The following is a 14,661-nucleotide window of genomic DNA, read 5'->3' as shown; positions in this document are numbered from 1 at the left end:
GTTTTCTGCCCAGAGCCAGTGAGGTAAACATGACTGAGGGATATACAGAAATCAAAAACAAAAGCAAAACAAACAAACAAAAATCCAGCCCCAAACCTAGTCTAACATGGACCCCTTGTGAAGGGCAGACTAAGGGGCAGGACTAGCATTGGCCTATATATAAATTGCTCCTGTTCAGCAACAAGAAATCAGAGAGAAAAATACAAGACCCAGCTAAACTCATGGATGGTACACAGTGACCCCATAAATTCCCAGTATCCCAACTTACCTTTCATTAGTTTCTATATCGAAACAGAATCTCTTGTCAATGGACTCAGTCTTTCTTCTCACGCAGTATTTCAATGTTAAGTCCACAGGTCCCTGATATGAAAGAAACATTAACAGGCATGTATTCAAAATGCACAGAAGTGTCTTCTGTCTCCTGTCATGTCTTCAGGGTCACTTGGATGGTGTCGAGCAAGTCACCAGGAGCAATGTGTTGACTCACTGAGAACCGCTACTTTCAAATCTTACAATAACATGGTAGATGGTGTCTTACCATTCTAAGCATAAGTGGCCATGACTGGGGGAAAACGCTAACAGAGGCCTTCCCAAGTGCAGCAGATCCAATAGGAAGCCCAGGACATATGACCTAAGGGCACCGCAGGAGAAATGGACTGCTCGAACAGCATTAAGTATACACAATAAAATTTTCATGAAGCTTCTGAGAAGGGACGCTGCAGCCGTGTAAGTAGCTATCTGAGATCATCTATAGAATGTGTGAGAAAAGTTGAGCATACAAGCTTCCTAATGGATGTGGTAGCGAATGCCTTCAGGATAACAAACACCATAAAAACGATCTCTCTAGAGGTAGGAAAAGAGTGGGGAAATAAACTAATTTGTTTATTAATCAAAGCAGCATTTTGATATCGGTCACATGTGGGATAGTGTGGTTCATAATAGCTCTGTGGAAAAACAAATCTGCCAAAGCTGTTGGTGGCCACAGACAAATTACCTGATCCGCCATTGTTTATTTCCCTCTATTGTCCCCCAACAGGAAGAATGTGACACCGGAAGGGAGGTAACGTTTAGTTAGCACTTACAATGAACCACATACTATACAAGGTATTTTTAATTGATTGATTGCTTATTATTTTCTGCATTTGTTTTACACAAATTTCCCTGACAATAGCCCTGACAGAGCAGAATCTGAGCAACAAAATGCGAGTTAGTAAGGTCAAAGTGGCATTAAACTAGGAAGCTTAAGATCTGGAGTAGTGCCTTAGTTATGCCATTTACTGGCTATGTGATCCTGGCAAATCGATTTCCCTCTTGAGGCTTCACTTCCCAATCTATTAATAACAATAGCACCATAGGCCTACTGCCTCAAAATCAGAAACGCTTCTTAAGCTCCAGACCTGTACCTATGGCACTAGGCCATCCAAACAATACGACTCCTAGGCAAATACCAACTTACTCAAATTCAAAATGGAATTAGATCACAGAGCTGAGATTTATACCAGTTCAGACACTGTGGTATATGCACACACCTGTAATCTCAACACTCCAACCCGATGGGGAAGAACAAATTCAGGGCTGGTCTAGATTACATGGTGAGATCCGGCCTCAAAATTTAAAAGTGTATAAATGAAATTCAGTATATACATAATTTCAGATCTTGATGCTCTTTGGTTAACTACTGGGTACTTCTCTCGGTGTGTTTGGCCTTTTATTTATTTATTTATTTATTTATTTACTTACTTACTTACTTACTTACTTACTTACTTACTTATTTATTAGGAAACAAGGCTGCCTGTTTAATTGCATTGAAATATGCTGTCTGAAGTCAGTCAGGGCCCCTGAGCCCGACCAGGGAACCACCGTGCCACCTCAATGAGAGGGTGGGAGCTGGGGGTAAGGGTGGTTGGCATCTTGCCCTCCTCACCACCTCTACCTGAGGAGCCCAGAGTACTGTTTCCACTGTGGTCAGCCCAGCCTCTGGCCTTGTGCAGGCCAATCCTTTCTGTTTCCACTATAAGAACCCAACCCTTCATTAAGCCTTCAGTATGCTGGTCTTATCCTAACGCTTGGGATGTCCCGTGCAAGCTTCTTACAGTGGGCAACACGGTCATGTAGGCACCTTCTCTCTTTAGCCTTCACACCATTCAGCATCAGCAGTGTGGCAGCTTAGGACCCTAGACCCCAGCCACGCCACTCCAGCTGCATCTCAGCCACGACCACGTATTTCATCTCCCACGGGTGTAGAGCACTTCACGTACAAACCCTGCTCTTTAATGACTCGATGACAGTGCATGTTCGGTTCTCTGCACCCAAAGTGACTGTTGGTCTGAAGAGGCTGCTACTTGTCCTATAAACCACGCTCAGCTCTCCTCCAACTCTACACATGGCCTGCCCCATGCTTTGTAACTTACGGGAAAATGTCTTATTTCCAGGGCCTCACCTGCCTGAGAAAGCTTTAAGGACGTAGATAATGTCTTATTCGTCTATGTATCCCTGGTCCCTAACAAACAGGGCTCAGAAGAGTTTATGAACACAATCATCACCCTTTCTACTTTCCTCATGAGGAAGAGGAACCTGAGTAACAAGAAATCATTAACTTGTGGTCAAAAGGCAAGTTTACCGCGGAACTAGTATTGGACCCCAGTTCTTTAATGTATGGATGAGCTGGGAGGTAGGGCGGCACAAGTGTAGACTTGTGGTAAGTGCCCTGCCATGTCACATCACCAGTCCCACAAAGCCAGTTAACTAATCTCAAAACCCATCACTCTTTCTCTTTTCAGTTTTGTCTAACATGGGAAGATAAAATTCTGATAAAATACTGCTTTAGAGGAGACTGATAAACCGAGCATCATAAATAAGACCTCACAGTTACTAGGGAGCACTGGTAAGTGTCACAGTTAGAAAGAGGGCCAATTGTTCCATCTGTAAATTGGGTTCATGATATATGCTCTACAGCGCCGCTAAGAGAGGGAATAAGGTACACAGTAGCACATATCCTTGGAAGACAGTTAGCATTCAGGAAAAAGTGGTTCTACTACTACTAACATCATTGAATCATTTATCTGCTATTCACCTTTCAGAAACACAAAGTACCACTAGAAATGGTGTCAGAGGATTGACAAGAAACAATTGTTTCCAAATACAAACGGAGTGAATTCAGTAACTACTTCTATTCAGTCACTACCTTCTCAACGGGAGCTTGGTTCCTCTTTCCATTCCTTACATTAAAAGCGCTCAGGCTCAGGGCCAGGCATGCATGCCTTTAGTCCCAGCACTCAGGAGGGAGAGGCAGGTGCATCCCTGAGTTCACAGCGGCCTGGTACTGTACACAGTGAGTTCCAGGACAGTCAGGGCTACAGAGACTCTGTCTCAGAAAAGAAGAAGCCTGCTTAGGCACACTGTTGGGCTCCCACAGTTGCAAGTTTGCCATAGCCCACTCAATGAAACAAGGGGGAAAGAAAAACTCAATTGTTCTCATGTGCTAGGAGCACATAAAAGCAGGGTCTACTGATTTTCTCTTTGGCACAGTGCTCTTTGGAACAGGAATGCAAAAGAAAAGTCTAAAAGTTAATACTTTCTCTGAAAAGAGAGCTAATATCCAGACTCCAGACAATATTTTGTATAGAATAAAAAGTAGAAATAGGAAATAGCTCAGTTACAAGCAGCACGAAGTCCAGGGTTTACCCCAAATGCCACATAAACTGGTTATAGTGACACACTCAGGTAATTCCAGAATTCAGGAAATGAAACTTGCAGGATAAGGAATTCAAGGTCAGGCTTTACAACAAAATGAGTTTGAAGCCATCCTGGGCTACTGCGACCCCCATCTCAACAGCCCCCATGCCCTAACATGAAATGGAAAACCAAAAGACTGCAGCTAGTATTGCTCATAAGCACTCGCCACGCAGATACAACAGACACGTTCAGCCTGACTGGGGACAGTTTCTGTGTTGCAGCCCAAGATGAATTTGCGGAAGCCTACTTACACATTTACCTAAGGGTGTACCCCAGCTTGAACCTACATTTAAGATACAACAGAAGGCTCTATACTTAAAGACCAAGGCAAAAATTCCCCTCGAGTTTTCTACATACAAGCTATACAAGATTGGTCATCTACAAAAATGGTTATTAATAGACACAGGCAGGTTTCTCCAAATTCCTATCCACCTAAATCGAGTCTTCGAGTGTATACTTAAAGCTTCCAACAATAGGAAAATAGTTAAAAGGGGCACACTGACAGCAGGCATGAGAGCAAATGAAAGAGACACAGTCAGGAAATAAATTGTGTGAAGATCAGTTTGTACCTTTAGAAACTCCCATGCATGGAAAGGGGAGTAAACGACCCTCTCCCTGGTAAACTTACCTCGGTGCTTTGAAAAGTAGAGGCTTGAAAAGGACAGAAGAAACATGAACTACTTACAGAGATTTTAATGTAGTGTGGGTGATTCTAACTTCAGGCCACAGACACATACACACACACACATGCACACCCACACACACACACACACACACACACACAGAGTGAATATATATATATAGAGAGAGAGAGACAGAGAGAGAGAGACAGAGAGAGACAGAGACAGAGAGATACACACATACACACACACTTTTTTTGGTTTTTCGAGACAAGTTTTCTCTGTGTAACAGCCCTGGTTGCCCTGGAACTCATTCTGTGGACCAAGGTGGTCTCAAACTCACAGAGATCCACCTGTTTCTACCTCCTGAGTGCTAGGAACAAAGGCGTGTGCCACCACCGGCCAACACACACACACAGACACACACACACACACACTTTTAATAAAGGCATTCTGGAAATTATATTTTTAAAACTCACTACTTCGAAGAATCATCCACATTTTGGAAAAGTTCTCTGTATAAGCAATGAGCAATTGTAATACTAAATAGGCTGAAAACATAAAGATACAATCATAAACCCTGCTGGTAGGACCTGTGTATGATGTAACACACCTGTTAATACCAGCACTCAGGAGTCTGAGGCAAGAGACTTGCTGCAAGTTCAAGCCATGCGTGTGCTACACAATGTGTTCAAGGCCAGCCTGTGTCACAGAAGAAGAGCTTTTCTCAAAACACAAACCGATTAATAACAAAGTCCTGACCTTAGTCACGGCCCACGTAAACTTGGGCCAAAGAGAACATGTAAAATCCTGGCTTTATGTGACAGTGCTAGAATTCATCGTTTGACACTTTGTCACTATATGTTCTTCTCTGAGACGCACTCACACAAACGGGCCCACAAAGCAGCAGTAACAAGAACTGACCTGCTTAGCACCTGGCTTCTGTTCCATCGGTGTCATGGTGAGTGTCCTGGTCTCTTTCTCATATCGACAGTAGTATTTCACCCAAGATATACCCAGAGCCCCTACAAAGACAGGAAAGAGAGAGCTAGTAGAGTGTTTCAGCTCCCCAAAGCAGAACATGTTTACTGTTTTTGTTTTTTTTTTTTTCTCCAGTGCTTGAAATTGAACCCAAAGCACCGAGTCCCAGCCTACTGCTTGCTCTTCACAGACAAAGCCCAGGTCCATCGCTGCCCTGTGCCTGTGCTCTATCTTTACCTAGCCCACCTACCCACTGTACCCACAGAGATCCTGACTGCTTCCCATCTCCATTCCTGGCTCATTTCAAACCTACTCTCCCTGCAACCGTTCCTAGGAATAGACCTACCTATGCCTCCAAAAGCTAGAAAGCCCTGCCAGTGTTCCTCTTTCGTGGAACCCCTCATTTGACTACCACTGGGTTGTAGCCACTCCAATCCTTACATGTCTCGCCTCCAGCTATCTCAACTTCTCCTACGCCTTTAGCAATGAATTAGTTAAAGGATGTTATCATTGTCTTGCTTTCCTAATACTTACCACACTTACCAATAAAATACAGATGTACTTTTTCTCCCATTAATCATTTCAACCAGACTTTTCTCATTGCCCCATTTCTGATTCACTCCTAGCAAAGCCTGTCCTCACCATTTTGCTAGAGCATTACTTTAAAGTAAATCACACAGGCTTTCCTACTCTCTCCAACCAACTTAGCCCACCCTCACAGCCCTGCATAATTTGATCAAACTGACAATTCTGGACTTGTCACTGGGCACCCTCACCTCTATGTCCCTGTGTCACTGAATTACATTCAGTCCCCCAAATACTTAAATGGGCATAAAATTTGTACTGTAAACCCAACGTGTATTTAAAATGGATGGCATACAATATATATATATCTTTGAATGAATAATTCCATCAGGACAACAAGGGCTATCCTTGAGAAACCAAGACCTAAGCGTGAAGCCTGTTCTCTAACACGCCTGCGCCCCTACTCATACTGCAGCACACACCTGGAGTTCTCAACCAACGCCTATCCCTTCTCTTTTCACCTGCTCCACCCTCAGTGCACGTTCAAGCTCTAGCTCAAACATCACTTCCTCAGAGAAGCTCTTAGATAGATGCCCCCCAAAGAGGGCGCTCAAAATGTCTTGGGAATATACATTCCTATCTCTCCTATCAGTCTGAGAAATGCTTTGAGATTAAAAAAAAGAAACCAAACATATTACCTCTCTCTGTTTTGTTTTGTTTTGTTTTTGTACTCTTAATGTGTTACATAGCATTTGGCAGAAAGGATACTCGGTGAGTGTTCATTCACCTGAGCGGCAGCCATTTGACAAGATAGAAAACTGCGGCGCAGAAGCACCGTACAGTGCATAGCAGAGGTTCTCAACTATGGGCAATTTTACTGTACTGTAGACTGCTTAGGTGGTCGTGTATGGAGAGTCCTTCGAACATAAAGCGATGAGCAAACTAGGGTGCTGCTCACCACTTTACACTGGACAGACCCTGGGAGTGGTAGGTAGGATAGGACACACTGGGAAGAGAATCAGTTTTGGCACAGGATACACCTGAACTGGATCATAGATAGAGTGCCTGGTCGAAGCCTCAGTGGTCTCCGGTGTAAAATGAACAGAATATGGAATCAAAGATGAAATGGTGGGAGGTTTGTAGAGCACTGCATATAGCATATGCAAGAATATGATCTTTCTGCCTTCTTGGCCCTACCTCTTTGACCCAAACAAAGTTCACCATACACAATTAACATTCCTCATCTTGAATCTCAGAGGAAATATTCCAGATCTTACTAGTCTAGAGTCACGGCAACCCTAACTCCCCCTCAAGTTTCTCCCTTTTGTATTTCTTCTGTTCCCGCCCTGCCCTCCAAGGCGTTGTATCTGGCATGAATCTACGAACACAGGGGTTCCCAGCCTTCAGAAAGGCAAAGAGGCAAGCCAACTGGAGCCCAGGGGATGGCCCTGCATGCCCACACACATTTCTCCTGGGTATAGAGATAGCCTTCGATGGTTGGCTGTCCCGGAAGTTTGCATGTCTGAGGAGCTTCTTTCATCCTTTTCTTAAGTTCCTCCATCTCTTCTCGGGTGCTGGAGAAATGATTTCTTGTCTGTCAAGACATCATTACAATTGTTATCAGCATTGTCACCAACAAGACTGCATATTTGATTTCTCTGCTCACAGCATGTGCTAAAACATACAGAAGACTGCCGAATGGTAGTGACTAGAAAAGAATTCTAGAGTTTAACGGTATTACGAACTAGAAAGGGCACAAAAACACGAATACCACAAGGAGCAAGAGGTTTGACCCAATGGGTTAATTCAAGCTTCAAGTAAATAAGGAACATTAAAATTCTGAGATTAGACTGCCCTCTCTTTACAATAAGGACAACTACGGAGAAAGTTCCCAAAGACAACATTACCATGGCAACTTCTTTTTGTTAGTGAAGAAGACAGGGACGGCACCGGTTGGCCCCAGCTGTCAACGGTACTAACAATGAGTCAGCCATGAGTACACATGCAAACGCTTGGTATTAGCTCACATTTGTCAAGTGACACATGGCAGAGGAGTCAACTTGATTGTAGAAAGATTTGGTAAGTCAGCAGAAAATAGGTTCTCTCACGTTCGGGTAAAGGAGAGGACCCAGAAGGAAGGAATAGATGCAGAAAGAAAAAAGTAGGTAAAACTGTACATCCCAGTCCCCCTAAGCAAGCATCTTAGCAGTTTTGAGTTGGAAAACACACCTATGAATGTCATGCACTGTAGCACTCTGTCCAGTGTCACCTGATTTTGGTGATACCTTCCCTGACTACCAATTGCTGCATTCTCTATGCCCTTTTAATATGTTGGCTTGATTTCATGTAGCAACAAATACTGAGGGATTATGATTTATCTGTGACTATATCTCTACTAGAAGCACATATATGATCCTCCAAGACAGGCAAACCTTGACGCCTCTTTCAGGGAGGCGAGAAACTGATACATTGTGTTACACAGGGTACTTTTTTATGGTATTCATAAATACTCATCAATGTGGGCTGTGATAAAATGAGTAAATTCTCATGTTCCGATACATAAAAATGTAGTGCCTGTGCTCATTTCTAGAACTAGCATGCACAACAAGATGGAGAAGTCTTTGAAAATTCATGTGTTTAACTGTACCAAGTGATGGGAGAAGGAAGAAGATAATCAAGGGCAGTCATAATGATGAAGCCCACAACAAGTGTCTTAACTGACTCTGGAGATGACTTAAGGACTAAGCCTTATATTCAATACACCTACAGCAGGATTCTGATCTACGAGAGATATAGAAAAGTACCAACACTTAATAAATCCCGGCAAACAGAGGGTAGGTGTGAGCAGCAGGAAGTCTCAAAGAGAGGAAGAGTCAAACCTGAAAAAAGCAAGACCCCGCCACTATGCTACCATGTTCGTGCTCTACACCACTTTGTCCTGGCAAATGGGCAGCGGTGCAACAACCTGTAATTCCAAAGTTAAGACGCCTGGGGCCCCCTTGGAAAGCCAGGTGAAGACATCCAGACCGAACTCACATTCTGTAAACTGAGCTGCAGCTGCTGTTTGTACGGGAGGAAATCCTGTGTGAGCTCCACAGTCAAACTGTTGGAAATGAAGAGGCTGTGGAGAAAAGCCAAGACCTGGGGGAAACAGACAAAAACCACCTTTAGAAACCTCACTGTTATCTGACACCAGCACTCCCTGCCTGGTAAGGGAGGAACCATGAAGTCAGGGAAGACACCCCAGAGTGGTTACCGAGTACACTGTTAGGAGCAGTGAGGGTGGCACAAGCAGGGACACACATGAGAACTCTCGTCTTAGGTTGAATACTTTAGCTGTCTTTGGTCTCAGAAAGGAACTAGCAAATCCAGGTCTTTTTAGATTACATGCAAAGCCACTCTGGAATTAGATACTGCAGGGATTAACCGCATCTCTTCTCTAAACTGGTACAGTATCTCTCACCAAAAGATATCACATCTAAAACTGAAAACGTTCAAGGACAGATGCAATGCCAAAAATGGAAATTTTATACCTGACCTCATGTGCTAAATCTCAGGCATACTGTAGAAAATGTAAACCCACTAAAAATACTGCATTAAATCTTTGGGTTATGAGTACAAGGGGTTTAAGAAACATAAACAGACTTTGTGTTTAAACTAGGAATTCATTTATGATATTTCATTATTTGAATGCAAATATTTCAAATTTTTTTTGAAAATATCAACCACTTCTGGGTCAAGCATTTTGGGTAACAGATAATATATGTGTATATACACATAAAAACAACATAACGGACACATACATTTATGACAAGTATGTGGTAGAGAGATCCGTCCACCACATTCAGGCTTATATCCATAATGTTTCCTGTTTCTCTCCCAAATTTCATCTCAAGAAATGATATCACCACTCAACAGTCAGTGAAACCAGGAACTAAAGAGTCAGCCCTGATCTCTCTTTAACTCACATTTAAGTCCAATTCAACAGTTTTTGCTAGTGTTTCCTCCAAAATGCCATTTCAAATGCTAGAGATAGAACCCAGGCCCTTGTATATGCTAGGCAAGCATTCTGCCTCTGAGTTATATCCCTAACCCTCCAAACTTTTTTTTTCTAACCCAGCTATCCTTTACGGTTTCTACTTCCACCACACCAACTCAAGTGAATGCATCGACTTGCCTAGATCACTATAGTATTTTCTCGTTTAATTTGAGTGTGTCTAGCTTTGAGTCCCAGACAGACCTCAAACTCATGATTCCCCCGCCTTTCCTCCCTCCTGGTATGGATATGATAAGTGTGTGCCACCTCACCAAGTCTACAATCACTTCTCAACTGCTATCCTCGACCCCTGTTGTGTCATTCTCCACACAACAAAATTGTTCCCTGTCAGGTCATACTTAATAGCCTGTAGTGGCTTGCCATGATGCTTAGGCTAACATCCAAATCAAATCCTATGCCAACGGGCCCTATGCCTTTCAGTTAGAACACACTTTCTGCAACCCCCCTTTTCTACTACCAGTATCTGAAGTCAGACATTTTCTTTCCATCTTTTGAGGCCGTCTAAACATTCTTTTCTCACTATCAGGAAGGCACGCTGGATTTTGTCAAAGGCCTTTTCTGCATCTATCGAGAAGATAATGTGCTTTTTATCTTGAAGTCCATTTACATGATTCATTACATTATTAGCATCATATGTTGAACCAACCCTGCATCTGTGGGATAAAGCCAGCATGGTCACGTGAATGATCCTTGTGATGATATATGCCTATATTTGGCTTGTGAGTAGTTTATTGAGGTATTTCTGTCTATGATCACCAGGGAAATTGATGTAGAGACCTTGCTGCTGTTGTGTATCTACCTGGCTTTGTCTACATGTCTTTCCCCTTTAGCTCTCTGCCTCAGTGGTACTTACTGGGATCCTTCTTGCACCACTGATGTAAATTTTTGCACTGTTAGATATAATCTGTTTCTTTCAAAGATTTTACCACCACTTACAACAGTTTGGATTATGTGCTTAGTTTCGTCCCTTCTTTCTGCCCCATGAGAGTTTCATGTTCTCAAAGGAAGAAACTGTCCATCTGGTTTACTATACTATGCCCAATGTCTAACACAGTGCCTGGACTACAACAAAATAAAGAAGAGAGAATTACAAAAATGTGGGCAACAACACAAGTATCCTCAGTCGCACATTCTCAAGTGGCATATATGTAGGCAAATGCACACTCAAAACTACACATCATAGCCGGCCTGTGGTGGCGCACGCCTTTAATCCCAGCACTCAGGAGGCAGAGGTAGTGAGTTCGAGTCCAGCCTGGTCTACAGAGTGAGTTCCAGGACAGGTTCCAGAGCTACAGAGAAACTCTGTCTTGAAAAACAAAAAAAAAATGTGTATATTATAAACATAAAAAGGGATATATTACATATGCAAACAATTTGGAGGGGGAAATACTATATAACCAATGCAGATTATTTTTATATTAGGGGATTTTTGATCATCCTATGCACTATTTTATACTTTTCTGTGATGAATGCACCTAGAAATAAAAACATTTATGAAAAGTCAGCACATTTTCAAATAAAAATACACTAAATGCTGTAATATATTAAAGGGCATTTAGTAGCAACAATTATAAAAGGCAGATATAAAAATAGTAGAACAGGAAGTGCTTAAATGTTAAGTGCCATGGGTTTGCAGTACAGGCTGAAGTATATGATAGTTTTTAAAAACTTTCTGAAAGCATGAGAGGAAGAAAGCCAGAAAGTCCAAGCCCACATGTATTCGCAGCAGGAAAACATAAGACTTTCAAAGAAGATCTAGAAAGAACACTTCTTACATTGCTTTTTAAAATTGAAACAGGAATACTTCCAAATTCCTTTTTAAAAAGCCAGTATTATTTAACAGCAAAACCAGGTAAACACACACACACACCAAAAAAAATTTACAGGTCAATATCCCTGACAAACATAGATGCAAAAATCTTCAATAAAACATTTGCAAACTGTATTTAGGCACATATCAAAAAAAATATCCATCATTACCAAGTAGCTTTAGCCCAGAGATGCAGGGTTAGTTCAACAAAGTAAGCCAATAAATTTAATAAAGCATATAAATGAACCTAAAGACAAAATTCACATGATCATCTCAACAGACAAAGAAAAAGTCTTTGACAAAAATCCAACATGTCTTCATGAAAAAAGCCCTAGAGAGAGTAGAACTGGAAACATAATAAAGGTTTATATGACAGTCCCACAGCCAACACCATCCAAGATGGAGAGAAATTCAAAGAAAACTTCATAAAAATCAGAATGAAAGCAGTGCAGTGGTGGTGAAGTCTTTAATCCCAGCACTCAGGAGGCAGAGGCAGGTAAATCTCTGTGAGTTCAAGGCCAGCCTGATCTACGGAGCAAGTTCCAGGACAGTCAGGGCTACGTATAGAAACCCTGTCTCAAAAGAAACAAATAATAATAATAATAATCAGAAATAAGACAGGGCTGTCCACTGTCTCCATGACTCTCCAATATACTACTCAAAACACTAGCTGGAACAATAAGAGAAGGAAATTAAAGGAATAAAACAGTAAAAGAAGCTGAATTTGCCCCATTTGTAGATGATATATTATTCATGAGAGATTATAAAAATTCCTCTAGAAAACTGGAAATAAGCAACAATTTCAGCAAAGTGGCAGGATAACTTAGAAAACTCAGTAACAACCTCATATATCAACAGCGAACACACTGAAAGAGAGATCATGAACACATTTCTACTCAAGACAGCTTCAAGAAATGCCTAGGACTTAACCAGCTAGAAAAAAAAATACCTCTACAATGAAAAACTTTCAAATTGAAAGAAAGAGATTGAGAAAAAACTAGAAAATTGAAACACCTTCCATGCTCATGGGTTGGTAGAATATAATTTTGAAAATGATTATTCTACCAAAACAATTTACGGATTCAGTGCAGTTCCAATCAAAGTGCCATCTTCATCAAAGAAATGGAAAAAATCCTAAAATTCATATGGAGCTCACCAAAGAAATCCTGCATAAAAAGAAAACCGAGTAATGGGAACAGCACTCCCAGGCTCACAACTTCCAGGCTGGCTCACCCCACCTCTGCCAATGGAGTTGGCACTACTATGCTGCCCCCAGGAGGTGTAGGGTCGGCTGTCTGCCCTGAGCTGTTTCAGTTGATGGCGGGCAGGGGTGGGTGAGCCAGTTCCAATGTTGTGAGCATGGGAGAGTTGTCTCCATTGCTCATCTGTCATGCAGCAGCATGGGCGGGGTAGAGAGACATCCCATTCCCAGCCCACCTCTGTATGCCCATCAATGCCTGAGGCAGATGGAACAGATAGCCCTGCATTCGTAAGAGTAGAGCGCTGTCCCTGCCCACTCCTCAGCTACCGTACTAGGGAACTCTGGGCCCTATGTGTCCCCTGGGCAACACAGTAAGTAGAGCTGGTCCTGAGGGTGTAGGTGTGGAAGAACTGACTCTGAGGATGTGAAAGCAGGGGAACTGGCCCCGCCCCTTGCTCAATTGCTGCAAGGGGTGAACTAGCCAAGGCAATGCGGGAGAGCGCACTCTGCTGGAAGCACAAGAGAGAGCTGACAGGCTGACCAAGCCTGCAACTACCAAGGCCCAGAACCAGGGTTATGTGTTGTCCCGCCCCAACATCCACCTCATCTGTGATCTGCTGGAGCTTGTAAAGGGATTGGTCCCGTAGATCCAAAGCTGCGCGACCTCCACAACACAGGGCAGCAGCAGGATAACCAAGAGGTGTTCCATTGAGGGCCCAAAATAGTGTAGCAAAAACCAGAAGCCTCCCGGACTCTGTGTAATGAATATTTGCAAGTAAAGTACATGGATAAAGGGGTTACTGTATAACTCAGTGGGTTACACTACAACTTCCATAATGAGACTGATTTTTTTTCCTTCTTTTCTTTTTTTTCTTCTTTTTTCTCTTAAATTTTATTTTATTTGAAGTGGGAGGTTGCAAGGGCACAGGGTGGATACAAAGGGATGGGAAAATGAATGGGAAGGAGATGCATGATGGGAAAGACACAAAAAATAAATAAAAAAGAAAGAAAAGAAAAATGTCCGTGGGATTCACAGTCTAGATCTCAAAATTTATTACAGGGCTACAGCAATAAAAAAAAAAAAAGCATGGTAGTTGCACAAAGCCAGACTTAAAGAACAATGAGTCAAAACAGAGAACTCCAACATTAGTAAATATAACTACAGTCATCTAATATTTGACAACGATGCCAAAAAATCTTTGCAGAAAAGATGGTGTCTTTAGCATCTGGGGCAGGAAAACTGGATGTCTACAAGTAGAAGAATAAAACGAGGCCTACGTCTATCAACCCGTACTAAATTGACTCCAAATGAATTGAGTAGCTTAGTGTAAAGCCTGAAACTGCTAGAAGAAAACAGAGACAGGATGCTACAAGACCGGGGTATAGGAAAGGACTTTCTGAACAGGACTCCCTTTGCTCAGGATTTAGGCCAACAATTGACAAGTGGAACTTCAGAAAACTAAAACCTTTGTGCACACCTAAGGAATAAATCTATTGAGTGGAAAAGAAGTCCAAAGAGAAGCAATATCTATAATATATATTTTAAAAATTAAAAAAGTCAAGGAAACAAACAACCAAAACTGTTTTTAAAAAATGGGCTACAGAACTGAACAAAGAGCCGGGCAGTGGTGACACATGCCTTTAATCCTAGCACTCGGGAGGCAGAGGCAGGCGGATCTCTGTGAGTTTGAGGCCAGTTCAAGGCCAGCCTGGTCTACAAGAGCTAGTTCCA

The 14,661-nt window shown here is 42.3% G+C and overlaps 1 protein-coding gene across 2 annotated transcripts in view; it reads right to left on the bottom strand.

The window, feature by feature from the left end:
* The window catches only part of Ophn1 (oligophrenin 1), a 351,260-nt gene that overhangs the window by 156,739 nt on the left and 179,860 nt on the right, over nucleotides 1-14,661 (bottom strand). For both annotated transcript variants that reach the window (XM_005358630.3, XM_013350521.2), the window contains exons 8-11: nucleotides 8,898-9,002; nucleotides 7,326-7,455; nucleotides 5,280-5,380; nucleotides 269-360 (exon numbers count right to left, since the gene is read on the bottom strand). In XM_005358630.3, coding sequence (XP_005358687.1) covers nucleotides 269-360; nucleotides 5,280-5,380; nucleotides 7,326-7,455; nucleotides 8,898-9,002 — 428 coding nt within the window. The remainder of the gene's footprint in view (nucleotides 1-268; nucleotides 361-5,279; nucleotides 5,381-7,325; nucleotides 7,456-8,897; nucleotides 9,003-14,661) is intronic.

The sequence above is a fragment of the Microtus ochrogaster genome, chromosome X (genome assembly GCF_000317375.1).
Source record: "Microtus ochrogaster isolate Prairie Vole_2 chromosome X, MicOch1.0, whole genome shotgun sequence".
NCBI lineage: Eukaryota > Metazoa > Chordata > Mammalia > Rodentia > Cricetidae > Microtus > Microtus ochrogaster.
The sequence above is the reverse complement of the archived record's forward strand: the minus strand, read 5'-3'. Positions and strand labels throughout refer to the sequence as shown.